The sequence below is a fragment of the Cygnus olor genome, chromosome 1, assembly GCF_009769625.2.
Source record: "Cygnus olor isolate bCygOlo1 chromosome 1, bCygOlo1.pri.v2, whole genome shotgun sequence".
In the NCBI taxonomy this organism is placed as follows: Eukaryota; Metazoa; Chordata; class Aves; order Anseriformes; family Anatidae; genus Cygnus; species Cygnus olor.
The window spans coordinates 2,207,968-2,235,548 of record NC_049169.1 but is presented as its reverse complement, the minus strand read 5'-3'; the positions used below and the strand labels follow the sequence as shown (position 1 = coordinate 2,235,548).

The window sequence follows — 27,581 nt, the reverse complement described above, 5'->3', positions numbered from 1 at the left end:
TGTTGAGGTCCATCACGATTTATCTGGGAGGTAGGTAGAGGTGGCCAAGGGGTAGAGCAAGAAGTGAAGCTTCAAGCTCGGGGACTGTCTCTGATGTGTAGCATCTCGAAATCACGGTTAGCCCAGAAGGCTCGTACCGAATGTTGGCAAGGGGTGTGTGACTTCAGTGTCACTTCGGTTTTAATAGGAAATGTTGCTTTATGGAAACAGATGAAGCCTGCAAGCTTTAAGGGAGCCTTCTGGGGCAGGAGTTAGGGTTGGCTGCTGCTGGAGTGCGTCCAGCCTGCATGGGTGCGTGCTTGGATGGTGTCCTCAGGCCTTTGCATTAGCACAGCTTCCCTGTGGTGCCAGCAGAGCTGGTCAGTGGTCCTCAGCTGGAAAATCACCGCCTTTCACGAGTTACTGTACAAATCCTGCTTAGTTTTTCCTTTGTTTTAGCTATTTGGTGTGTAACAAACAGCACACCGGTATATAGGACAAAAAGATGCCCTCTCTTTTCATGTGTTCCCATCTCCCCCCCCCCTTTTTTTTTTTGTTATTTCTATAGAAGTTTTCCTCGCTTGCACTGGGGAGGCTATTTAGTCTTTGAAACAATGTAAGTGCTATCAGGTACTCTTTATTATATTCTGCAGGTCTCTGCAGTAGCTAAGTGCTGGTATAGCCTGGTCTATTTTTATGAAATCCAGTGCAAGATGAATTAAAAACCATACATTCCTGGGTTACTGGGAGGTGCTGAGCTTTGCTGGTATATGAGTCAAGCCAACTTTTCCCCAAAGACTTCAAAAAGCAATACCATGATGAATGCATTGCAACTGGTCCTTTTGACCGGATCACCAGTCCTCAAGGACTATCTGAAGCATTCTTAGGAGATGGAGGGGGTTTTAGTGAGAGCATCGCTCACCAGTCCTGGGTTCTCCTTTATTCTGTCGCTGCTGCAGAAATTTAGCAGAAAACCAGCTCGGCGAGAAGAACCACAAAATTTAGGTCAGAGAGAGAGAATAGGAGAGAGAGACCCTGGAGCAGGTCTGCCCAATTTCACAACTGCTTGGAAAGATTAGGTCTGAGGGCTGTTTCTCTTCCCTCTGTTCCCTCTGGAATTTTACGGATTTTCTTAACGTTACAGGTTACAAAGACACAGAGCTTAAGTTCCTGCCTTTATTTGTAGCTTACAAGACCTGACCATTGATGCTTTGAGAGTTTGTTTTCCAACTGCCATCACTTTTCAGTGCCACACAGCCTTGCCTTTTAATTCCATGGCACGAAAGCAGGAAAAAGCTCATTGGCACATGTTGCTTCTTATGAGAACGGGCAAAGTGTCGGGTTAGGTTCTGGGAAAGGGCCACCTTTCACCTAAATATCCACCAACCAAGCCTTGTTCACCCTAAGGAAGCAGGTGACTGAAACTTTGCAGCACTGCTTTAATTGAGGGGACTTTAGCAAATTTGTACTTTATTACTGAATTTACCCTTGCACTCTGTTCTTTTTCTCCTCCTGTCTCATAGATGAGGGTGCAGAATCTGAACCACAAGTAGAGCATCTGTCTCTAGGTATGAGCCTTAACAAGGACTCATCAGCCTGTTTGCTGGACACTTGTCCTCATCTCGTGCACAAGAACAGATCTAAACTCATACTGAAATCTGCACATTTTCTGTTCGTATATTAATAAATGTGTTGAGAAATTCTCTCTTGCACTGTATGTCAAATAGGTGGGAATATCTATTCCCACAGTTCAATTCTATCCGTGGGTAAGTACAGTGTGAATATACTTCTTCAGCTTCTGAATTGCATATAAAGGAGAGAACACCATCTGATTCTCTGCTTACTAAAATAAATGTCAGCAAGGACACGACCTAATTATCTTGCTTCCCGTTTTCCATCTACATGAAGTCTTTCAGCTTTGTGGGTGGTTTTTGAAACCTCTGATTTTTGTCATTGATCCTAGAATTTCCATAATTTCAGTATTCACTAAAGAGTGCAAAGAAGTAAGCATGTCTTATAATTATGTGATGACATGCAAATAATGTCTCCTAGGTGAAGAATCAAAGTTCTATTCTGGTATTGATAAACCTTAGGGGGGAGAAAAACAAACACCCAAATCTTTGGTTTAGCTCAGAACATGCGAGTTCCAGGGTAATGAGTTACCTTGGCTGAAGTCCCGAGGTATCCTCTGGAACATTAATAGATATTTATCTTTTACCTCGAACTTCTCCATCCCATTTCTCATTCCAGCACTTCCTTTGTTGCCTCAACACCAAATTGATGCTTGTAGTTCAAGGGCAAAACACACAGCATTTTGATGAGCCACTTTGCAAAGGGTTGAACACAATAGACTGAAATGTTAATTGTATGCAAATGTCTAAGAATTTGGGGGAGGCTTGAAGTTTAATGAATGTAATAACATTTATATCATCTTGAGATTGTGTGCATTTTCTTACGTTGCATTGAGGTCGTGTAGAGTTTTTTGTGTGTGTCTGTACGAATCATGAGTTTATAGCGTTTATATAGATGTGACACTTGTTGGGCCATGGATTGCTATTTAAAGCTCATCGGAGGATTAGTGCAGTCAACCTCATGAAAGGATACGGACATTTGTCATTAATTTTATTATATCTTAGTGTTTTCAGTATCCTTGAAAACAGAAGCTGATTTTGTTTTTTTCCATAACATACGTCTAGTTTTAATGGAATTTACGTTTTTCTTTCAAGATAGCATTGGAGACTCTTCTCTTACATCCAATGCTAATTAATTTTTTCAGAAAAAATTTAAATATAGTGAAATGTTTGTATCTGTGGAGGAGGGCGGACTGAAGCATAGAGAGGAAAAGGTAAAAATGTCCATTAAGCTTTTTGTAAATAATTTAAATGCAAAAGATCTGACAATGCTCGTAGTGAGTTTATGGCTATCCCATAGACTTCTCTAGTCAAAGCATTAAAATATTCAAAAATACAGAGTATTTATTAGAATTACTAGGCTAATTTATTATCAGAAGAATGATTTTAATTATTTTATGCTTAAGTATGTTTTAAGTGGCGTAGTAAGGTGAAGGTGGACAATTTTTATTTCTCTGTGCTGCATTTCACAACAGTTAATTAAAACTAGACTGCTTGCGGGAAGAGGGTGCTGTCAAGTACCACAGGGCTGAGACATCAGCCCTGGTGGGACTCTTCCATTAATCTAAGTGTGAATGAACATGGGCTTCTCTGTATTGCTGTTTCCCCTCCATTTTAATCTTCTAGAAATCTTCTAAGGGAAGATGTGGAGTGCAAAGGGTTTTAGGTTTGAGAACAAATTATATTTGAAAAGATTAACCTGTTATCACAATCAGCTAAAATGGCAGCATCACCCTCTGTCTCTCCCTCTCCTCCAATGAATTTGAGCGTCTGAAGCCTTTGAGGTGTCAGCGAGATCTGCACCATATATTTTTTTGCCTTACAAACTCTGATCTTCGGTTTAACCAATTGGACACCCTCTGTTGACAGTACATGTCATCTTCGCCCTGCGATGATCACTGAATGATCAACAAAAATAACTCCCTCATTGAAGCCGAATCAAAGCCACTGAAGGGTGAAGGTAACAATCACAGCCTTTCAGCCCGGGATGCGTGCGCAGCGACGAATCTCGAAATCTCTGCCACTTGTCCTTCTTTATAGTCGAGCTTCAAAGAGTAGGGCAGTCTGATCCTTGACTTTAAACACGCTTTAATAAGTCCTTTTCTCCCCTTCTCCGCTGTTGCGCATCATGCATAAATCACTTAAATTTCACAACACTTTTAGTGATTGCTTACTCTTATTTTTTAAGAGCTATTCAGCTTTGTTGACCATTCTGGTGCAGATTGGTGTCGCGATCCTACTGAGGATTCGTTTCGCTAAACTTTCGATTGCTTTGCTGCCACACCAGAGTTACCAGACTGAAAGGGAGGGGGAAGCAAACCTTGTTGCAGCAACTAATTCACTACTAGAAAAGTTGCTGGTCCTCCGCTCTTTAATGTCAGTGCTGTCCCACGGTGACCTGATGCTGAGATGTATTCGGTTCCCCCCGACACACGTTACAGAAAATACTGACCTGACCTTTAAAAAAATTTTATTAGCATTTATAAATTTTATTTTACTGTGTCATGTTCTAAGAAATTGTTTCAGCTAGTCAGGAGGAATGCTTCCCACAGTGGCATTGCTTCACTCATTTGTAGTACAACATATTAAAACCACCTCCCTTTTCAATCCTAAGCTGACTATCCTCATCTCATCTACCCTTTCTCATTTATTTTGTGTATACTGGTTGGTCTTTGCAGGTAAGCTTTAATAAACTGCTTTTTATGGTATTATCTGATTTCTGTAGGCATCACCTAACACACATCCAAGGTAAATCTTGGGTGTATTTTGGTTGATTTGGGCATATTTGCGACCACTTTAATCGCTGAGTTTTCCTGGAGCGGTAAACTTCTGATGAAGGTACGTGTGCACCTGGTGGGACCCATCTGTCAGCAGCATGGCTCATCGCAGGAACGACCTGGCTGTGTTTTGGATCTAAGCTGAAGTCTTCTGGGTCTAAGATGAAGTCTTCTTTGGAAGAGAAATACGGAGTAAGAGCCCACTCTGTTCCAGGTTGGCTTGATAGCGGCAAAGTCAAAATTTCACTTCTTGCCTCCTCTTTTGTATTTAATTAGGCAACAAAACGAGGTCTGAGGAGGGGGTTGTGATTGTTATCCAAAAGTGTACCGTGTAAATTAATGCTGGAAGGGCAAATAGCCACTTGGCCAATGTTGGCTGAGGAATTAATGGCTATAAAGACACAGTTTGTTGTCATACTTTTTTCTTCTCTTCTTGTTCAAACATCTGCTGGTGACAGTCTTGGCTCTTGTTTATTATAGGTTGTTTGTTTTAAGAATCTTCTTGATTTAATAACATAAATTAATCAAAATGGCACATGAGACAAAGAGACATGCTGCTGTCTTGAAAGGACAGCTCATCTTATCTAGAGCAGTGGGATGGCTGTTTGGAGTAACCTCTTCTGTGCTTTGCTTGCTTAGCTCTTAGAGGTCGACAATAAAATTAGAATGAAAAATGAAATTTCGCTTGCATGGGCTAAGTATGGTGTATTCCCCAGAGAGAGTGGGGAAGGGAAGTAGGCCTCCCAGTGCCTAGTTCTTGGTAGAGCAGCAACATTTGTTGAAGTATTTCATTTGCTCTAAAGGTGAACAAGTTGCAGAATATCTTCATGCTCGGTAGGTAGAGCTTTAAATAGTCTGCTCTGGAGATACATATTTTACCTTGGTGACTTGTGTGAGGTAAGTGTAATTAAAGGAGATGTTAATTTTGCGTTGCGCTTACTGCAAAACAACAGCAGGACCAAGACATTACTCTGTCTGCATTATAGTTTTGGTACAGTTCAGTTTAGTTTTTTAGTGGGAAAAGCAAGTTTATTTGTTCTTTGTAAGAAAAAATTTTAGAGGAAGGCAAACACTTGATGTCAATCAGTTGCTTTTATCGAGGAAATGGGACCCCACTCCTCCCTGGTCTTAATCACAGATCTCCCACTGCTGCCGTGCCTACCTTCGGCACAAATTGCTTGGCTGTGTCTGCTTTGCCTCACTGCCCTGTGAAGATTGGGTCGCTTCCTACCTGTTTCTGCTGTGCTTCCACGGCGACTTAATTGCATAAAGACTGCAAAAAAATTTGAGATGAAAACGATTGTGTCGCTGCATGGCTTTCACAATGCTCCTGTTTCCTCCCAGTGTGTAGGATTTTCCAAGCCCATCTCTCAAGTAGCCAGGCAATCATTGCTTAATATGCATGTTCTAATAAAGACTGAAATTAATTTCCTAGAAATGACACCAAAATAATTAATACGGCTCTCTTGGGCTGCATGGGATAGACGTGATGTGAGGAAGTGGAGATATTAAAGTGTCAGTGTCCTGCTCCACACATGTGAAATGTCATCAGCAATTCGGAGCAGTCCTGCTTTATTACAGCCATATTACAGTGAATGTTTTCCACATCTTCATAGAGTGTCTATTAACAGCATTTCCTTCATTTAAGAAATGGCTCCACTATTCTAATGCAACCCATTTTGATGAATAAATTTAGCACTTTAATGCTATTTATTTACTCCACACTATAAAATGTAATAAGATAAATAATGGGTCCCACAGGGGCATGGGGTAAGTTGGTGATCATCCTCTCAGCAGGCAGTTGAACATAGCTCGAGTAAAGAAATAATGATCAAAATTCACAGTGCTCCCTGGGATGCCATTTATATACCTGAATCTAATAAAGAAAGAATTACAATGCTTAACAACGTGCTTAGCACCGGGATCTGAATGTAATGAGACCGGCAGTGGGGAATGTACAGCCATATTAGCTAAACCCGAAGCATCGAAGCAGAGGTGAGGACAGCAAGAGATGTGAGTGGTGTGAATGTTCCTCGGTGTGCGATTTGCCAGCTCTTGGGATACCTGTGCTTTGTTCTTCACTGACTACTAAAATCTACTCCAAGGCACGCTTCCTCCTCTCCAGTCAACATGGTTCATGAAAAGAAAGTCCTATGTCACTGATTTGATCTCCTTCTATGCTAAAACCACCCACTTAGTGGATGAAGGGAAGGTGGTAGGTGTAGTTTTTCTGGATTTTGCCAAGGCTTTTGACACTGTCCCTCACAGCATCCTTCTGGACAATTGCGAGAAGAGCAGGTACGTGGTACTCTCGGTGAAGAATGAGCTGAAAGGTGGGGCTCAAAGGGTCGTAGTGAACGGGGCTCCAAATGGCAGGTCCCTATTGGTGTTCCCCAAGTCTTAGTCTTGGAGCCAGTTCTGCTCAACGTTTTTATCAACGGTCTAGATGCACGAGTTGGATGCATCTGAAGTAAATTTGGTGATGATACAAAACTGGGAGGTGCTGTTGACTCCCTGGAAGGACGAGAGGTCTTGCAGACAGATCTAGATACATTGGAGCATTGGGCAATCGTCAACTGCATGAAGTTCGACAAAGGAAAATGCCGAGTGCGGTACCAAGGATGGAGTAATGCCAGACATGGGTACAGATTCAGAAACAAGTGACTGGAGAGCAGCTCAGCAGACAGGGACCTGGGGGTGCCCTGACATTTGCATCTCATCTGGTTTTGCACTTGCTTTTCAGAGTAGATTTCTACTCAACGGGAAGTATTAAGGAATTTTGCACTCTATTTAGGTTGTAGGCACAGGAGGACTTTAAAAAAAAATACATTTCAGAGACTTTGAAAATAATTTTTAAAAAATCACAATTCAGATACTGTTGCCGTAATACATGCAGTTATAATTTGGGCATAAAAATAATAACAACCTGTCTGGAGACTCTTCCATCTATTTCTTGATCAAGCATTTGAAAAGCACAAAGACGAATAACAGAATAAAATAGTGAAATGATAATGGAGTGATTTGTACTTCAATTTTTACATGCTTTTTAAGCTGTCAATAATCCAGCACATCCCATGTTTAAAAAATAATGTGTTGTTTTTTTTTGTAATCGTGGGTCTTGCAAGTTAACTCCTGAATCCCTTTGCTGCTACTTTTGATGTCATCAAGGAGCAAATGATTCTGTCCCAAGTTGTTCCTATTTCAGTAACTTTGCTTCTCTTTTAGTTTCTCAGCAATGCCATTCAGCCTGGTCAGAGGGGGATATTCAGATGGGGAATTAATCCTATGCTGGGGAAAAAAAAAAAAAAAAGAGGGGAAAAAACTCAGCTTTGTCTCTTGGCTGGTTTGAGTTGAAGGGTTATGAGGACATGGGAAAGATTCCAAGCATCCTACAAACGTCAGCTGTGGAGTTGGTAAGTTGCTAAAACTTTCTGCCCTGTGGCTGAGCCACTGTAGAGCATCCTTAGGAGGATCTGCTGAGGTCAGATCACAGTGTGGGAGACACAATGCGTCAGTTGATGGGAAGTGGTTAAAAAAGAAAAAAAAAGAAAATGAGGCATGTTGGTTGAATTTCCAGTTGACTGAAAGGTTTCCATTTTCAGGTGTGAGCATTCGTTTTCAGCAAAACATCAGGTTTTCATGGAGAAAATGGATGTTTCTAGTGAAAAGAAAACCATTTAGTAGAAAATTAATCCCACAATTTTGGAAGATAATTTGTGACCACCCTTAGTCATCAAATCTGGTTGACTACGCATGCACGCACGCACAGAGGATGCGTTGAATGAGAAAGGGGCTGTTTTTGACTAGGACCTCTTCCAACTAGGCCCACACATTAAAAAAGGAATATAATTTACATATCATTCAGACGGTTGGAAATCCCGATTGTAAGGGAGGATATCTGTCTTCTCTTTGGTTGCTTTTTCATTTTGGTTAAAGAAATCCTTTCCCGTGTGCGAGAACAAAGCTTTCTGTATGCTTTGGTATGCAGGAGCTATTTCACACAACCTATTCAAGCAAGCACGTGAAAGGCATCTTGCAAGAAAAGCCTCAATTGGTTATTTTTAGGAGGGGGAGGATGGCATGAGCAAACCCACTAGAGAGATCTCTTCTGCCACTGTATACACATCTCTGAATAAAAGAAACCAGTGGCTGCGTAATGAAAAGAGAAATTGGAAACCCCATGCAGGCTGATTACAGTCACACAAATGCTTTTGCCAAGATTTCCACCTTCTTGGGCAAAATTTGTTCTCTTTTCTCTGCAGAAAACCTCTATTATTAAATAATTGTTGTGCGGGGGGAGTGGTGAGGGGGTGCAGAGGAATCAACCGCTGAACTAAACAAATTAGGTCAGGGACGTTGCGTGCTTCCCTAATGGCACGTTTATGGATGCTGGATGTTTTGGGAGGAATGGGGATGAGCAAAGTCTAATTGCTCATCAGGAGCAAGGCTGATTTCTTTGTATCTGTGTCTGCCTTATTCTCATTGTGGAATCACATGTTGTCTTGCAGTTAGGACTATGGGTGTCAATCTAACATATGTAACTTGCTTACCCCGGTATTACGTGAACACCAGAAGTCCTGCAGAGGCTGTTGAAGGAAGTTCAAGTATTTCCAGCAAAATTGGCTTTGGATGAGATTTCAAACTGTTTTTCTTTGGGAAGCAGAAGGTTGAGAAAGGGAAGAGGTTTATTTGCCGTCAGAGGTGAAGTGAATCTGGAAACAAGACTGGAAGGTGATGAGGCTGGAAACGGATCGAGTGCTGAGTGTGGGATGCTGTTGTAAACAGTCCGTTCTTGGGTGTCTGAGAAGTCTTGAGTGTGCAGGATCTTCATCAGGTGACTGTATATCAGTGAGGATGATGAAGATGTCTCCTTGCGTTGAACCAATCTTGGCTTGTTTGATTGCTTGTTGTTTAAGAAAGGGGGAATTCTGGGGGGAACAGGCCCATTTTTCTTGTCCTTCTCCTTTTGTTGCTTTGGTAGTTATCTCTGCTAGTCCTCTGAAGGCCGTATCATCTGTGTTTCTCTTATATTCCAGTTAAAACCAAAAAAATTAAAAAGTTTTATTCTAGCCATTTGTCTTTGCACACTGAAGGAGGCATCAGGTTTACTGTTTGTGTCACTTTAGGATTAGCTCTTAGTTCAGCTCTTGCTACTCTAATTGGGGCTGCAAGCTAGAAGGTGTGGACCGTGCTCTGCAGGCTTCAAAAAAATAGAACCACAACAGCTCAACACAACTCTCACGGAGGAGAAATCGGTTTAATTTCCCAGCTTTTCCTGCTCAGATCTACACAAGCTGGAAATACATCAAAGGTCAAAGAATGATGTCAGAAAGGGGAAGCAATTTTGGCCTATACACGATTTTCTGCTTTTGCCTGCTCCTGCAAGTTAGTTTCTCTGTTCTTTAATAATGTTGTTTATTACTGGAGATTGGTTATAGACTTCCGAGAAATAAAACTAGGAAGCAAATGAAAACTTTCCTTTTAACAACTTGGCTGAATTGCACCTTTTCAGCTCTGCTTCTGGCAAGAAACACAGAAAAATCTGACTGTGACCAGTGAACCAGGATGGGAGAACTGAGGCTTTAATGCCTTGTTTCCAAAGTATTGTGTGCTTCCATGGGTGACAAGCATCTCATTTTGGGGGGAGAGCAGGGTTTTGTATGAAGAGTAAATGCCTCTGTAGATACTAGCAATTCACTTGGGTTGATTCAAGGAAAATATTTAGCAATTTGACCTAAAGCCTAGCTAAACCAACAAGCAGTTTTCCATTAAATCCCTTGAGCCCCCCAAGTGGAGTGAGCACAGTCTTACGTAGCACAGTCGTGATTCTTAGTCATCATGTTTAATAAGCTACATGTCTTCAAGGATAAAATCTTAACGCACACTCCTCAGGAGAATGAGATGTATTCAGGACTTCTCTGGGATCCCCTTTACACCTCACTGCTAGGAAGAAAACTGTTTGTCTAGAACTGTGAAGAAAATATCCCATTAATCTCTGTAAGAGCATCACATTCTCGGATGTGTGTGTATGGGTCATAATTTGCTGTAATAGAAAAACAAAGTACTTGGGGAAAAACATAACGGACTGCAGAATTTGAGGTATTGGATGAGAAGTATTTGGTCTGGGGATTGTGTCACCTTATACAACTTCTTATACAAAACTTTATAGGCTTAGAATAGATTTTGCTGAGTATTTCTGTTATTAGAACAACTAATCCTTAAAACCTTCTGGTATTTACTGTGAAATCTCTTTTAATTTTGTGATCACTGGGGTATTGGAACATTTTGCACTTGCATGTGTGTTAAAACATGTACAGATTACAAAGTTTAATACTTTTTTTTCTACTGAGACAGGGCCCTGAGCTCTGTTCAATCCTCACGTTATAGGTAAGGAATGAGAACAGAGAATGATGGGTCACAGAAAGGAGCACTTGAATTGATCAGGCACCTTTTAGAAAGACAACTCTTCTTTATTTATGCAGATTTTCACTAACCCATCCATTACTCTGTCTTCTAATGTCTTCATAAATGCAATGTTTTCATGCTTTTTACTCCTGTGTTTAAATTTAAACTTTAATCATTCAAGGGCTGGTGCCTTCTTGGGTAATATTTCTGTTCATAAAAAGCCATGGGACTTCCCAGTTTTGGAATCAGTCGCTGAGTTTCTGCACGTACCTTGCTTCCCCCTTCCCCCTATGATGACTGATGCTAACCAACTAAGGTGCCATCTACAGGAAAAAATCACTCTGCACTATTGATTTCATTCAACTTTATTTTCTGAAATACTTCACTTGTGGAGAAATTGTAATTTCAAAACACATTTCCTCTGATCTGATACAAAACTCTTCCCAACCTGCGGGTGTAGAGGGAGCACAGATCAAGTCCTTCGATGGTCTTGGCCCTGTGAGTGCAGCTGCTAGCAGTGGTTCCCAAAAAGAGGATCTAGGTGTTAAGAGGATTTAGGATAGTGACTCCTGGATGGTGTGGGCCCGTGCTTCAAAGTGGTCTTCTCCAGCTTTGATTGGTGCACTTCAGTGCACATCAATATGAATCAAGAAGATACTTTACCTCCTCAAGACATTTTGGTGTTGATACTGGGGGAGAGTAAGTATGTTGACTCATGTAGCTTTGAGGTTGCGTTTGCTTCTAGGTGTTTTCCTCCCTTTGGGTTTGCTATAAAACTCCATGAAGGAGAGAAAATAAGGAGCCAAATTATTCATTCCTGAAGCAAGAACCAGAATAAAGAGGTGAGCTTTGAAACCTTCCCTGCAGGTGAAATAAAAAGGGGCTCCAATGGATGAAGAAGGGGCTGAGATCTATATCAAGACCCTCCTATGAAACGTGTGCTGGCATCATATTCCTCCTTCCTAATTTAGGGAATTTATTCATAAACTATGTGTGCTGATGGCTCAGAAAGAGAAATAATCTGTGTGGTAACAGCATCAGCTGCCTAGATCTGCTGTGCTGCAGATGGAAACCTGGATGTTAAACCTGGATGGAAAAGCACTGCGTGTAGGAGCAGAGGAGATACCATGCTTAGAGCACAAACCCAACTGGACACAAACTGAGGAGAGGGCATGTTAGAGCTGTGATGCTTTGTGGAATACCTTGAGAAGCAGGTTTGTGCGTGTCTGCATGGGGAAACTGTTGTGTTTTGAATTGGGGATTGTGTCTGAGATGCTATGGCTGCTCGCTCAGGTGCCATTTCTGAAATGGAAGGCTCTACAAAGAACTCAAAATAGTGATGGAAAATTCTTTGGATATATTCAGGGTTGGGAAGGGGATGTAGCCTCACTTTCCCAATACACTCAGAAACCAGAAAGGGGTAGGAGGAATAATGAAGAGAAAAACACAAGCCTGAACTGCTGGCTTGCATGCTGTGCTTAGAAGAAATTGTGGTTTCAGGTCCAGTAGGAAAATAGCTCTTTTTAACTGCTCTTATCAGCTTTATTGGCAACAGCGCTACTCTGTAGCCTGGGAAATCATCATCTTCCATCTGTGCATTTCTTTCCCAAGATGGGAGAAGCTCATGACACACCAGAAACACAAGCTGACGCATCTTTGGTGGCACTGTTCTCACGATGCTAAAGATCCCTCCACACTGGTAATTAACTCGGGGCCTTTTCTTCCTAATTTAAAATGAGCTTTGATGTCCAGAATTGCCTTTGGTTACTGCTCAAATGAATTAGGATTTGAATATTGTCTTGTATTTACTAACTCACAGTGGAATGAATTTGGAGTCAGATCGTTGTGGAGTTAAAATAAATGTCCTTCCATGGTATTAAACAAATTTAAACCCGTGGATGGTTTGGCCAGGGGACTTGAAGAGGCTGTGTGTTGGATTATAATGAGTAAGAAATGTGTAATGAGGTTGAGTTTCAGAGAAGAAGGTTTTACCAGGCTGGCTTTGTACCTTGTGCCTAGTTTTCCTAATGCATAACAGATAGGAAACAAATTAATATGCCAGCAGATTGGAGGCTGGGAGGAGAAGAAATCACTGATACAACTTTAAAATGCATGTTCCTTCATTTTCAGCGGGTAGTTGCAGCTTATCCTTTATGTGTTTGGTGTTTGGGCCTTGTGAAGAAAACATTTCAATGAAGAAAAATAGATCAAGGCATGTTTTCAAAGTCAGCACTTCCACCAGAACCTTTCAATCTCCTGGTTCATTTTCTGTGCACCGTGACCCTCTTGAATGTCATCTGCTCTTTTCCAATTGTAAAGCCTTTCTGTCTCCGATCCTTCCCCTTGCAGATCTCATCTCTTCTGAGCTGTCCTTTCTTCCTTTGTGAGCCTTCCCTCCTCCTCCTTCTCCTCCGGCTGGCTCATTCGGGCTGACACCTTTTGTTAGTGTTATCAGCCAGATTAGAGGGCTAAGATTCGTGGGGGTACTGGTGCAAATTCTTCTGGGTCAACACGTTTGTTCTCAATGAGAGCGCTCTTTGATTGCTCAGTACGAGTGATGATTGATCGATAGCAACTCTGCGGTTAAGCCCGAGATCTAATTAGTGTGGGTTTAATTAGCTGAATACTGATTGAGAGGGAAATGGGGGTTTGGAGGAAGGCGGAGAAAGGAGCTGGAATTGTTTTTTTTCTTCTTGATGGACCCAAACCTTGTATTTCTTGGGGTTTTAATACATGGACTTTCAGGGCAAAACAGGGTAAAAAGCCATTAAAGTAGAAAGTCAGATGCTTGTATTTTTGGCAGGGGACCTTGGTTAGCATTGGGTTGTCCTGTGATTCATTCCAGTTCTTCAAAGTTACTCTGCCAATCCACCACGGATCTGTTCTCGTGGCTAGGAGATGCCACTGGGTTGTTTCTACCATGTTATTCCGTAGGCTTACTGCTTTCCCCTCACTCTCCAGAGGTTGTCCTTGTGTCTTTGCTGCAGGTGTTGGAATGAACATCCCTTGACCTTCTACTAAAGGCCATGATCTTGATGATTTTTATTTTTTTTAATGAAACTTTTTGGTGTAAGCTGAAACCAGCTTCCATTCTTCACTTGTAGCGGAACACACATAAAATATGTGTGCATAAAATTTAAGTGTCAAAGATATTACAGCTTAGGTCTTGGCTGTTCAAAGCAAGATAACCTGTGCTGTGGGTACATCTATTTGTGTCATTACTGAAACCCTGCCTATTTGCAAAAAAGACAAATCAGATGTTGTTTGCTTTATCGCTTTATTTAGTGCAGCTTAAAGAACGAGGTTGTTACAGAATCTTTCATTTTGCTGTTTTAACGAATGTTTGTGGACTGTATGGACTGGGTAAAGCCATTCATGCTCTATTCACACGTTCATGGCTTGGAATTCAATCCATGAATCAACTCGTATAATACAGTAGCGGCGTCTTCAGGCAACTGTGCAATTTAATAACAGCCCTCAACAAAGTAGGTTTGCGTTAGGTCTGTGCCACGGTTCATGAGAGGTTTTGCAGAGAAATCAGGCTCTGTTTATCCGTCTGTCTCATTCATTTCATGTTTTGGTGTCGGTGGGCTTAATAACATCTCAGGCTCCTGCAGGAGAGAGATGGATTTTGAAAAGGGAAGGAAGAAAGAGTGGGCAACAGCAAAACAATCTCCCCGTGTGTTTTACTTGGAGTCCCAGTGGATTAGCGATAGTAGTTTGCATTAGCAATGACAGTATAGAGATGATTACTCTTCCCCAGGGACTGGCAGGGATAGAAACGGTGCTCCATTATATTGCTCATTATTATTCACCATGCTAAGTGGCACAGTGACTGGGGAGCCAAAGGGCAGAGCTGAGCAGTGGTTTTAAGCTAATAAAGTTGTATGAAGCAGGAGATGGGATTGCTAAAACAAAAGCTTTGTTCCGAGGTGTTTGAAAGTATGTTTTAAATTTTAACTAAGTTTAAAATGTGGATTTTTTGTGTTGGCTGTGCTTAGTTTAATTGAAAAAAATGTACTTTCCCTTTCGTTAGCTTTATGAAATTGTATATAACAAACTCTAATTGCATTGTGTTAGTGGACATTTTCCTCCCTGATTCAGGTTTCTGGTCTTGTTTCTCTCCCCTTTGTATAACTGAAATGATGGAGAAGGGGCCAGTTTTGAGGATTGGGTTGCGCTAAGAAAGTTCATGATAATCCTCGCTCTGAAAGCAAATCAGTGACATTCCTACCTCAGAAAAGAGTTCCTCAGGGCTTGTCCTTCCTTTCTGTTTAGTCTTTGCATGGAAAGCAGGTTTCATGGTCTTAAGTCCATTGTTCTCTCCCTTTGTCATTGTACAGTTGTGTTGCCTCATTGTCCTCTTCATCATTTATAAATGACTAGTCATTTATAATTCGTCTCTCATGTTGCAAAACTTTACAACCAGTAGTAAATAACATCCCACTGGCATGATTTTTATTTTTTTTGTAAGTAGGCCATGTTGTGGAAAAGCAAATTGAGGTAAAATGGCAAAATCGTGAGGTCAGATGGCAAAGCAGCACCAAAGTTAGCAAGCTATGAATTTTTGCCTATCAGCAGAGAGTAGCAGCTCCGAATGGAAAGGTAGTCGGAATATCTGATGATTTATGAAACAGTAGATGAGAGAGGAGGTCCATTAAGATCATTTTTAATGATATTTTTATTTATCTAAAACTGGAATATTTCACATTGTGTTAAATCAAGGCAAAAAAGAGTTTCTCAGCAATTTTGTAATATGTATCTCAATTTAAAGCATTAAATTTTGTTACAATTGGTCTAATGTAGCGACATCATTTCAGATTTCTGTTACCCTTCATAAGGAAAGCATAATTTCCAGGACCAGGGTTGAGCTGCAACGTAACATGTAGCTTCATTCATGCCTGACCACACGACAATGTAATTTTTGCCAATATTTCACTGCCATTAGGTCCACAAAGTAGTTGATTACTTTGACACAGCTGTGCGAATGTGCTTGTGACCAGCTTAATATGTTGTGTGAAGACTGGCGATTTCCTGGACTCTTTGAAAAAGGAAAATCACCTGCCCACGCCTTACCAAAGGTACGTGGTTTGGAAGAAACTGCCCAGTTCTGTCGTTTGGTAAAACTTGTGTGTTTTCAGTAGGGCCGTATAGTTTGCTGAATGCCAGAATTTTTGTTCTCCAAGAAAGATTTCACAAGGGCTGGGGCCGTAGTCTGTCCTGTGGATCTGTGGTGCTGTGAGCTGAAGAAGACATACGTATATAGCTGAACTTCAATAATATATTCCCAGTAATAATCCACAAATAATGCATGGCTTATTTAAGGCACTGCATACCAAGCTGTAGCCAAAAAAGCGGTAAGGTTCCTGGTCCCGTGACCAGGATGTGGTTGGGTTTGCTGTGATCAACTGACCAAACACGCTTGCTGGGTTCTTTCTAGTGGGATAAAACCATTCCTATATAAGACATCCGAGACACCCCTCATCTCTCAGCTGGGTTTGGTGGGTGTGCTTGCTACTCCGTGCTCATCACCTTCCTCCACAAAAGCAGCAAGCACTTGTTGAGCGCTCTAAAGCCAGAGCAGATTTCCTAGACCCTTGGATCACGCTGAGCATCTCTTCTAAACTGTAAGAATTAAACCCTTTATGGTGTAATTACTGGGAGCTTAAATTCTCATTTGATGAAACATTTGAGATATGAAACTGTGATGTTTGCAATTTACTCTTACATCATACGTGGTGAAAAAGAGTGTGTAAGAGAGAGATATTCTTCCTGGCACAATTTTAAGGATCATGGCAGGTGATTTATAAACTGATTCAGAAATTGTTGTATTTTGTTCTCATTCTGTAAAATGCTTCCCGCCTTGTCTGGATTTTGAAGCTGCCATTGAGGTGTCTTGTCCCTCTGAACTGGAAGGAAACTGTTTAAGTTCCGTACTTTGAAATCTGTGAATATTTGCTCAATAGGCACAGGGTATTTCGAGCAAGGCAGCTCTGTTGTTCTTTGCAAAAGCTCTCAACCTCCTTGCTTATGTGATCTGTCGTCAACTGCAAAGTCTGTGGCCGTATTCCCAATCCTATCAGCAAAGCCTAATGAAGGGGCAGGATTTGATTCTTTTTCTAAGTCTCTCCGGGTTGCTGGCTTTATCCATCAACCGCAAAGCTGCGAAGGAGCCTGTTGAAGCTGTGCCAGTTCCTTTTGCCCCAAACCGCGCGGCAAGCTGCCAAAAGCTTGCAGGGAACCTCCAGGCACGCCAGCTCGATGAAAATGCAGATACGAAGCCGGTGTAATTGAGAGCGCTCGGGGTGTACTCGGGCAGATCTGGGCAGTGCTCACGCTCGGAGCGCAGATGGGTGTTTTCATCCCGGATTAGGTTTTTTTATCTGCGGAGTGTCAGAACTCACTGAGCGTTGTAGGGTCTCTTTACAAACCCCGGAGCACGGGTATGTATTTCAGAAGAACAGCCAAACTGGGGTTCTCGTATATAAAGAAGTAATACCCAGCCTAGGCGTATGTGCTTGTTGAGACCCAAATAATCCAGCTTTTGAAACACGCTTCAATCCTGTCGCTTTGCAGTAGTGGCACTGGGGTTGGCACCCTGGAAGGCAGCCTCCCTTTATTTACAAACTTGTGTAGAATCGAGGAGTTTCTATTGAAAGATAGAGCAGGCAAAGCTTGCAAATGGTGTCCTCTGCCTTTCTAAAACTGTTTCTGGAGTAATACCCTGCAGCATGTAAGAATATGAAAGTGAAATGTGTTAGCCAGTGACTGAGGTTAGAATGAGCGCCGTATATTTTGTGTTCTGTTGTAGCGTGTACGTAAAGGAAATTATTACTATATTAAATCTTTTAACTCTTAAACTTTATTCTTTGCCTGCTGCAGGTAACGGGATATATTGTTGCGGTTAAAGTCTTTATCTTGGCTTTTATAATGTACTGTGTGCCAAGCTCCAGCACGAAGAAATAAACACTTTTGATCTAACTCTGATCCATAGTGCAGTTTACACGGTAAAAAGTCTGCTGTGGTGTTAACTGCTCTCATCTTTATTCATGTCCCGGGATGATTCAGCCTGTGCCATATGAATGACCAGCTCAAGAGCCCTTTCAAAACTTGTCCAAGTTTACAGGGATGCCTAGAGCAAGCAGGGGGGTTGGTTTAGGGTCCACAGAATGGGATTGTCTTCATTCATCGGGCTTGGGGGGCAGCTGGCTTTAACAGCCTCCAGTGAATGCTGTGAGAAGGAGTTACAAGGTTATGGATCTGCCAGATTGATGCAGTCTGTAAGCCTGAAGTCCCGTGTGAACCCAGAACGGAGTGGGACCAGCAGCTCCCCTGCTACTGGGAATAGCAGCACGGCCGGTAACTGGCCCCTCTCGGAGGCGTGCTGACGGTAATTACTGCATTAAGTTCCTCGTGTTTGTTCATTCTTACTGTAAATTAAGAAAGGAAGATTAGGGACTTGTCTAACGTGTAACTTGATGAGGTTTGCAAATAGACATGCGTCTTCAAAAAGTCGTTTAGAGCAATTATTTTAGAGCAGTTCTTTGCTGATGGAGAAAAAATGCACTATTAAAAAAAAAAAGATAAGGCTGGTGCAGCAGTTATTTGCCTAATGTACTCCAGTTTATGGCTTTTTAGTCTCGAATGACAGAAACCCCCAGTTTCATATAACTATTTTTCCCTATTAGCAGTGCTTTGGAGTTGCTGGACCCGTGGCTTGGCTGCTGCAAACCTTAGAGCGAAGGTTTGGGCTCTGCTGTCAGTCCGTATTTAGATTGATTTTGCTGCCTGTGATGGAATGACTTGAGATCTTCATTTCACTTCTTCAGCATGTGTTTTTACTCTTAGAAAGGTAGCCCTTTGCCTAAGGAACCTGCATTTTCGTGAGGGACATGTGAGGCAGCAGCAACAGGACAAGGTGGCTTCCTTACAGGCAGCTCGGACCAGGGGAGATTCAAGATGTAACACGCAGTCACACCGAAGCTAATGCGATCCCTGAGAAAGAGAACGCTTCTCAGGGAGTCTTTGCAAAGAGACGATAGCAATTTATCTTCGTGTCAGTGAAATGACATAGAAATATAGATTGTTTTATTTGCTTCCCTTCCCAGGGAGGCTGCCCACTCCTCTTTAATTCACTTTGGCTGCGTCCCCCAAGGGTCGATACCTTTCAGACTCCAAAACCAACCCTCTGCTGCTTTGGGGCTAAGCAGTCATCGCTCTTGGAGGTCTGCACAAAAGCAGAATGTACTCGTGAGCTTCCAGGGATCCCTGAACAGGGATCTGAATACGTCTGAACGGTTTGCAAAGGAATCAGGGATCCCCGAGCAGGGATCTGAACGTGTCTGAACAGGGATCCCTGATTCCTTTGCAAACCATTGAGACATGTTTTGTGATGACTCCTTGCCCTCAAAAGGAGACCCGAAATCCTCTCTGTAGAGCCACGAGTGGCTGTGGCTTTCTGTGAGAGGCTGCTAGCTTGCTTTTTCCTTCTTTTAGGTCTTGCAGAGGGACAGAAGAAATCTTGAAGGATGAGTTTGAAGGAACTAATGACTCTGTGCCCTTAACGATCAGCCTGGTGTCTGTTCTGTTGTTTTAACTCTGCCTGTTTTTGTTTGTAAAATACTCTGGGGCTGAGCACCAGCAGTTAAACCTCAGTTTTTCTTTCTTCAAGAAGAAGAGAAGCCCTGTTTGCAGTGCCCATCAGCTGGCTGTACTGTGGTGTTCCCACAGGGCTTCATAGTCTTGTTGCCATTAGGCTTACGTTGAGGTGGAGAAGGAAACGAAAGCTGGTCATTTTGAATGCAGAACCAGAGAAAAGTCTCTGCTTTCATAGGGAATTCCATGAAAATCTGGGAGAAAAGGATCTGATTCTTCCAGATGACTTTGTAAGTGGCGGAGGTGGATGCTTCTGGCTCCCTGCCACCCAGCTGGGTGTCTGCTAGGACACGTCACAGGAGACTTCTAATTTTCCTAAACGGGTTTTTAAACCAAAGTAAGAGGCACACATTTGCACCTTTGACAGGTGATTGAAGAAGTGACAAAAGACTTCAGCTGCTCAACTTTTGTAGTCTTTTTTACAGCAGGAGAGGGACTCGAGCCCTGAACTGCTCTCCTTGTCCTCAAAAGGCAGCTGGGAAATGTAGCCAAGACCTTTGGCTGCACAAGAGGCTTCTTGCTTTGCACGCTGTACCTTGTATTCCTGCGAGTATACTGCAGATCTCATCCCTTGTGTCCCTCTGTCCAACAGGTTCTCATTTAATCCCTGTGGTGTCCCGTCCTGGGCCTGTGGTGTCTGCACATCACAGGAGGAGGACACTGGATTGCGATGTCCAGAAATGTTGGATGGCCACTGCAAATGTGGGGACTGCACAGGAGGTTATTTCTGCTTGTGTAGAAGATCCAGTGTTTGGGATCCAAGGATTTCCGATTGTATAGTGCCAAGAGCATAGTTTTGGTTTTTTTTTTCCTTAATAAAAATGCAATGTTAGCCTACGATCCACATATCATCATGGTGGGATTCTGGAAAGCTGCTTGCCCTGTGCATGTGCCACCAAGAAGGCGATGGCTTCTCTTTAAGCCCTGGCACATTAAGATGCCAAGAGCTCAAAAGGGGCCTAAAGAAAAGATTGATTTGGGGGAAAACTTTGCATGGCTCTTCCTTCTGTAGAGAAGCATGCAATCAAAAGTTTAAGTCAAAGCTAAAGTGCTTAACAGGGGTGTCCAGAGAGGGGAGGCTTTTTGCAGAGACTTCTGCTGCACTCAGTGCCAGTACCTCTTCTCCGTGGCTTCCAGTCTGTTGTTTTTACAGGTAATTTGTTCTTTGTCCTTCCGTCTGAATCGAAATTGTAACCTGCCGGTACCGTGTTGCTCCGGTTCAGTGTTCGTGGCGATTTGTGTTGACTTGGTCCGAGCTAACGAGAGGTGTCTGAGCTGCAGCAGAACCCAGGTGACCTTCCCTGCCGTCCCACCATGTTCTGTGGCATCTCACACCAGCTCACGTTACATTTTGTTGGTAATTAAACCAGAATTTTGAGATTCTGATTGTCGCTTTTCTCATTTAGCACCCTCCACCCTCCCCTAAATGGCTCCGTTTGCCAGGTTGCTTGTCTAGAAGTGCCTATCAGTGGGACTGCTGCTGCTGCCACATATCGTAGAAACATCTTCGGGTGTTTTACAGACACGGATTAAAATCCTGTTTGAAAACTTACATGCAAGGCCACACTACCAGAGGTGTAGGACACCAGGCAGAATTTGAATCCATGGCTGTGAAAGCAAAGCCTTACTCAGTTAAGCTGCTGCGACAGCAGTTTCTACCTGGGATCGTGTCCCGTGGTTAAGTGCGGTGATTTGGAAGCTGCTTTCCTGCATTAGCCGATTCCTACAGCCTTCACATGAGTGCTGCGTTGTGGTTTTCTTCACACAAACAGGCCTGAATTGAACATCTCGTCGTGTTACGGGATGTTATTGGCGAGTTTTAAAGATGTACACGGTTTTAAATGGCAGATTCATCAGTCTAACAACATGATATCAGAAGAGGAGATGAGAAAAAAATATTAGCCGGGTTGTTGATGAAACAATGGGAGATAAGGTGTACAGCAATGTATCTATTGAACAAAAGCAATCGAAAATGAACTGTATTATTTCTCACTCACTTGTTCTGTCAGTGATTGAGGCATTTCAGAGCACAACCAGGAAAATAATAGGTTGCTTTCACAATGGTAGAAGTTTAACAAATGCTCAAAATCATTCATCCAACATCATTGCTGTCATCGGTGAGAGCTTTAGTGTGTGCTATTGATGCCTTGCTTCATTCGTATTGCTGCTTCCTTTTCAGATTCAATCTCCCTGCAATGGAGGACTGAACATTTCAATTTGCTACCTGTGGAGTCGTATTGAAATGCTCGGGCTAAAATGAGAGAGATGATTTTGGGTGAGGCTGAAAGCAGAGGCTTTGTGGAAGGCATTCCGCACAAATCCTCTGACAGGACCTGCTTTCAGTAGTGCATCTCCTAGCGTGACACAAAGCCAGCGGAGGGTGTTTGTAAGTAAAATATTCTCAGTGGCTATTGATAAGCACTTTTGCATTGTGTGGATGCCTAAACCCGTGTTATCCTGACATTCCCTTTAAACCGTAAAGTTTGATTTCATGCTCCTTCTGCTCGGCAGAACTTTGTCTTTGGACTTGGTACACATGAAGGAGCTCAGTGTAAGCTGTTCATTCAGCGCCTGTTACACGAAATCTCGAGGTTCGTCCAAAAGCTAGAAACAGTGAGTAGCCTCTTAAACACTTGCTAATGATCCTGTGAGTTTACAGCTCAGCTGGTTAGTCCGCTGGCATTTAAAAGGGGGCAACCTCTTTCTGAGGTGGCTTCTGTCTGAAGTCGTGTGTTTTGAAAGGTTCGTTGTTCCAGTTTTACGGATGGAAAAGCAGAGGTGTGGGAGAAGCACTAAGTAACCTGGCACAGCAAGAAGCGAACTTCTCATCTCCTGGTCCCTGCTCCCTGTCTCTGACCTCTGCAGACCCTCTCTGTTGCGGTGTGTCTGAAGGCTTCTTGAGACTTTGAAAACAATCAGAGCAATAAAAGAAATAATGTGCTGGTTTATAGAGTGCGTGAGGGGGAATACAGTCCATTACCCAATTCTTTGTCCAAGAGATGACCTTTCTATTTAGCTCTGAATGTAATGCCGTTAACGTTAGGATCGTTTTCTCTGCCATATGTCCTCTGGGCTCTGCCTCTTAATTTCTCGTGCGCTTGTAGGACGCGTAACACAGAACACAGAAGCAAGTTTTCTTTCAAAATGGGACTATTTGACGTGGAGGGTGGAATGAATTGGAAAGTGCTGCCATCCATGTGATGCTGCTGCAAGTCCTCGGGGCAGTGTTGCCCTAAGTAAGGGCAACAGCAACAATCGAGAAGCAAAAAAAAAAAAAAAAAGATGAGGCTAAGAAGAAGTGAATGAATCACCTTGATACCATCTTTCCCCAGACTGTTGGGACAATATTTCTTCAGCCATTTCTGCTCTGATCACCATGCAAAAACTCCAGTTGCCTTCAGAAAAATATATTAAAAGCAGAAACTCAGCGTTTGTACGGCATGTGCAGTGGAAGTGCAACGTTCCCAGATATTGTAGGGTGCACATACATATTTTAGCCCAGCCCATCCTAAAGTGGGCTAAAATTAACTGCTAACGGTGGCCGTAGAACAGACCCCATTAGCTGCCTAATACTTAGGCTCACCTTCAACCTGGATTCAGTCCAGGATCCTAGAGATTAAAGGCTTGGTGTGTTAAAAGCCCATTCATTATCAAGCTGAGGTACAGCCAGTTCTTCAAGGCTTGGGTCTTAATCATCAGCAGCATAATTTGGCCCGTTACAAACAGTAAACACACAAGCCAGCATGTGCAGTCCTCTTCAGGGTTCATTTCTATTCAGAAATGTCATCAATTAGTTAAACAAATGAAGCTTGCTTGTATTTGTCAGGAAATAAGAGCATAACGTCGTCTCTTTGAACACAAGTTTCTTCTACCTTGATCTCCATGGACCTGTGAGACGAATATTTCAGATTGCTAGAAACGTTTTCTCTTTTTTTCTTCCTGTTCTCATTTATATTTTGTATTCCTGTGGCTCGTTGCGCACAAATCAATATAATAGCTACTTGGTTCTGATTTAAAACTTTTAGCTTTGAACACAGGCATTAAGTTATCTTGGAGAAGCTGCTTGAGTCTTGGTAATTCGTAGGCTTGTTGCTAATATTTAGCAGGTACAATTTGTACTTTAACACTTTGCACTTAACTTGCTTTACCTTCTTCCAGTGATCTTTCTTAGTGTCTCCTTCCTGGGCTTTCGTGCTCCTCGATAACGTGGCCCAAGATGTCACTCATCCGGTAGCCTCGCAGCATTTGCTCCATCCTGGATGAGACCAGGGGGCTTTTCTATGGTTTTCTCTGTCCAGGAGTCATCGGCAGCAGATAGTTCATAGGAAGGTTTGTGCTCCCTTCTGCAGAATGTGAGCACTCGGGCTTTCTTCTCTGTCCTTGCCCTGGGGCTCTGGGCAGCATCCTGGGGAATGGTGCCCAGTCCTTTGCACCAGAGCAGCCAGGAGTGGGGCTGCCAGCAGGGCCCTGGCCATTCCTCTTCAGCTAACTGATGTTTGTGTTTGCCCTAAAATCCTGCTCTTTAATTCCTCTTCCTTCCAGCTCAAGGGTGATCCCTGTAAGTCCCGCTCTTGTACCCATCACAGATGCTGGGGTGTGACTGCAGTACTTCAGCTTTCAGGTAGACCAAGGGGTGTCAACAGGCTCCCCCTACCCCTGGTCTCAGAGGAATTAATCCCCATCACCATCATCGTTAGGGCCCGATCTGAGCCCGGCTTGCTCCTTCCACAGCACAATCAGCTGATCCAGGGAACAGAGATACAGCAGCTGCATGTAAAGGTGCTGTGACAAAAAGAAGCTGTCATCCGAACAGCCGCAACAAAAATGGTGATAACCTTTTGTTTCCTATCACAACAAAAGCAGTGCACTAGAATAATCTCATCAGTTGAAGGAGAAAAATTATGGACTTTCCTGTGATATATTATCTGTAGATTGCTTGCCTCATCTGTTATAAGTCAATATTTTGCCCACTTGCTGTGGAAGTCTTGCAGAACATGGACATTTAATTCTGAAGCTGTTTCCATTGGCATTTCTTTAATAAACTCTCATAATTTATAGACTATGTTTTACATCTTCTCCTCATGCCCCCAGAGTTTGTTCTAGCCAGCTATGAAGAAATGAGATATTGAGTTGTTACTCTTCGTGATTAAGTCAATAAAATCCATTTGTCTTGTTAAGTGAGTAGCTCCGTTCGGTGTACTGCGCAATCCCAGACCCTACATTTTGGGGTGAAAAACAATATCCGAGGCAATGATTAATTATTTGAAAATCGGAGCTGACCATCCAGGACTTCAGCTCAGCTGAGCTTGCTTCTGGCTGTGGCTGTACTGTGTTGGTAAGGCAGTGCAGTGCAGTCAGCACGACAGCTTTCGCCGCAGTTTCAAGGTGATGATCTGTAATTATTAGATGATGATTGCTCTGATCACCGAAGAACATTTTGTTATTTTTAGATGACGGAACTTATCTCTTTTTTTTTTTTAAATAAAAACATTGCATCACGGTGAAAGTTACGTGGTGGAAAAAGAAACTTGATGAATGAAAGGGTATTTGTGGTTTGGTTAGCACAATGTTTTTCCTAAGAAGCAGCCTGAGTTCTGCTTCTTCATATCAAATGGTCACACTCCTCTAGCACAAAGCCCCTGGCTCTTCTGTTCTTATTTTGAATTTCGGTGACATTTTGGTTTGGAAGTGTCGGAGCCCAACAGTGAGCTGTACTTGAAGCATTTTGGGATCCTGCTCTGCAACCTCACCCAGCCGTTCCCATGAGGACTGAATTCAAGCTGCAGAGAGAAAACTATCCAAATGACAAAACCCCGTTGTGCATTAGTACTGTGCTTCCAAAGTCTCCCTGTCCTTTCCTAAGGTCGTATTAGATTCCTGTTGTTCTTTTCTCCATAACTTCTTTAGCTTCCTTAGATTCCTGTTGTTCTTTTCTCCATAACTTCTTTAGCTTAGGTGACACCTGCAGAAGGAGCAGCTCTTCCAAGCTCAACGGCAGCAACCAGTGAGTCCTCTGAGGTGGACTTTTGGGGTATGAGCTGCTATGGGACTTCTGTAATATAGATCAGAATCTGTACATAGAGTTTCCTGAATATCACCTGTGTTGTTTTGGGCTATGACTAAAAATAAGCGTTACATTCTCAGATTAGATACGTTGACTTTTCAGATCACCGAACCTGGGGGAATAGAAGGTGAGGAGTTTTCAGGAGAGTTCTGGTAGCTGTTCAGGCCAGCCATATCGTGGAGAGCCCTGCATTAGGATTTTTGCAGTCTTCTGTCCTAAAAAAAAAAAGCAAAAATTCAACGTAATAAGGGAAATGTTGGATAATGGGCACTGCTGTCCATCTGAAAGAACTGAAAGCGAATCTGATCAGGGTTTGGCCTATGTGCACTCCCTGTCCCTTTCCACAAAATGTTACGGTAATTTGGGTTAATTTTGAATGAGCGTGAGACCCACGCTTCTCTGAGAATCAGCATTTACTTAAAATACGGTGAATGGGAGAGGAGGATGGATTTAGAGGAACCTGGGGGAAATCAGGGCACACGTCTCACTTTGGGACCCCCAGCCACTCCACCATGGAGTGGGACATCCCACCTGCCCGGCCTGCAGAGCTTTTCCAATTCAGTTCATAGTTTTCCAATGCTCGAACTCATTTGGAAGACGAGGACAGAAGCATCCAGTGCCAAACGTGTAATTCCCCAGGGAACAAATGAGGAGCACCTGTTATTTTCAAGAGAAATAAATCAATCAAGGAGTGAATCCAATCATAACTCAGAATGCCTTGCCGTCGCTTCTTCCCATGCTTTCTGCAGGCTTTGGCTTGCAAGTGGGTCCAATTCAGGGGAAAACAGGGGACGTGGAGGATGAGCCGTGCTGCAGCCCATTCTCACCATCACAGCACATCGTAGCCCCGTGATGGGGTGCAGGCAGGTTGCACACCTTGCATCCTGATGAAGAGAGGCATCCTCACTTTGTGCCTTTTTACTGTATCACCTCGCAGTTTGCTGCTTCCCTCAGCTCGCAGGAGCTTATTATAACCCAGCTTTACAATATGACCTAGGCCAGGCTTTTTATTTTTATTTTCACCTGCTGCGATTCTCAAATTACACCTTTAAGGGCCACTGTCAAGGGTGATGGTTCCAAATTTAATCTAGCTTAATATTAAGTGTTTGTCTATTAACTCTCTTCTTGATCCTGAAAAGCTATTAGGCTCCCTCAGGAGAGGAGTGGAATAGTATTAAAATCCAGCCTCTCCAAAGATCCCTGTCGCTGTTAATTCCTACTCCAGGCCTTTGTTTTTGGCTTGTTTGAAATCAGTAACTCCCAGAGATTTGCTCAGTTATCTGTGTGTTGGGTTCACCATGAGCAACCATTGCTAAATAACTCAGGCTGCAACGGGAGCCTCCAACTTTGAACCTACAGTTAAGGGAAGTCTCCTCCTGTTTGCACACACTGTCAATGAAATTTGGTAGAAACACTTTCCTTCATCATCTCAAGTTTCCCACCTTTTCTTGAGCCTTGCTTTCAAGCTTTTTTTTTTTTTTTTTTTTAATTAATTGCATTTTAAATAAAAGTGGTGTTTTCAGTTCTCTCCTGTTAAGAGCAAAGTGTTCCTGTCTCGGTATGGATCAGACTTGGTGCAGTCCCCTCCCAAAAGCAACGCATCGCTCCTGCTGCAGTGTCTGATCTGCGCTGGGGTGGCAAGGAGGAGGTCAGCTAAGCCTGTAAGGATTAACCAGGCTAATCTAAGGCTTTCTTCTCAGCCATTGCATCATGACTTTAAGACACAAGGTCATATGTGCACGCTCAATTCTCTTCTATTGATCCATCCCTGTATGCAAACTTCAAGTTTTATATTAATTGCCACATTGACCTCATTTCCCATTCCTTCCTGTATCCATGTACAGCACAGCAGATACTTCCAGCACTTCTGGGTGCCCCTCTAATAGCTTTTAAATATACATTAATTCTGCTGTTGGCCAGGCAGTGTGTGTGTTTCGGAGGCTTGGTGGTAGCTGTGCAAAGAGAACAGTGGAAAGGAGGTTGTGGAGGGGCTGGAGACATTTTTGATTTATTAGTCTGTAGCAGCAGATTCCTTTGAGTCTCGGGGAAGCAAAAAGCTGTCTGTTAAGG

General features: G+C 42.7%; 1 protein-coding gene across 6 annotated transcripts in view; it reads left to right on the top strand.

Annotated features, from left to right (window-relative positions):
• EXOC4 (exocyst complex component 4) overlaps positions 1 to 27,581 on the top strand; it is a 382,143-nt gene that overhangs the window by 199,582 nt on the left and 154,980 nt on the right. Inside the window, exon 11 of one of the 6 annotated variants that reach the window (XM_040546077.1) lies at positions 21,627 to 21,828. The exons of the other annotated variants lie outside the window; for them this stretch is intronic. Coding sequence (XP_040402011.1) covers positions 21,627 to 21,654 — 28 coding nt within the window. The 3' untranslated portion in view covers positions 21,655 to 21,828. Of the gene's footprint in view, positions 1 to 21,626; positions 21,829 to 27,581 lie in introns of those variants that run through there. 6 annotated transcript variants of the gene reach the window in all.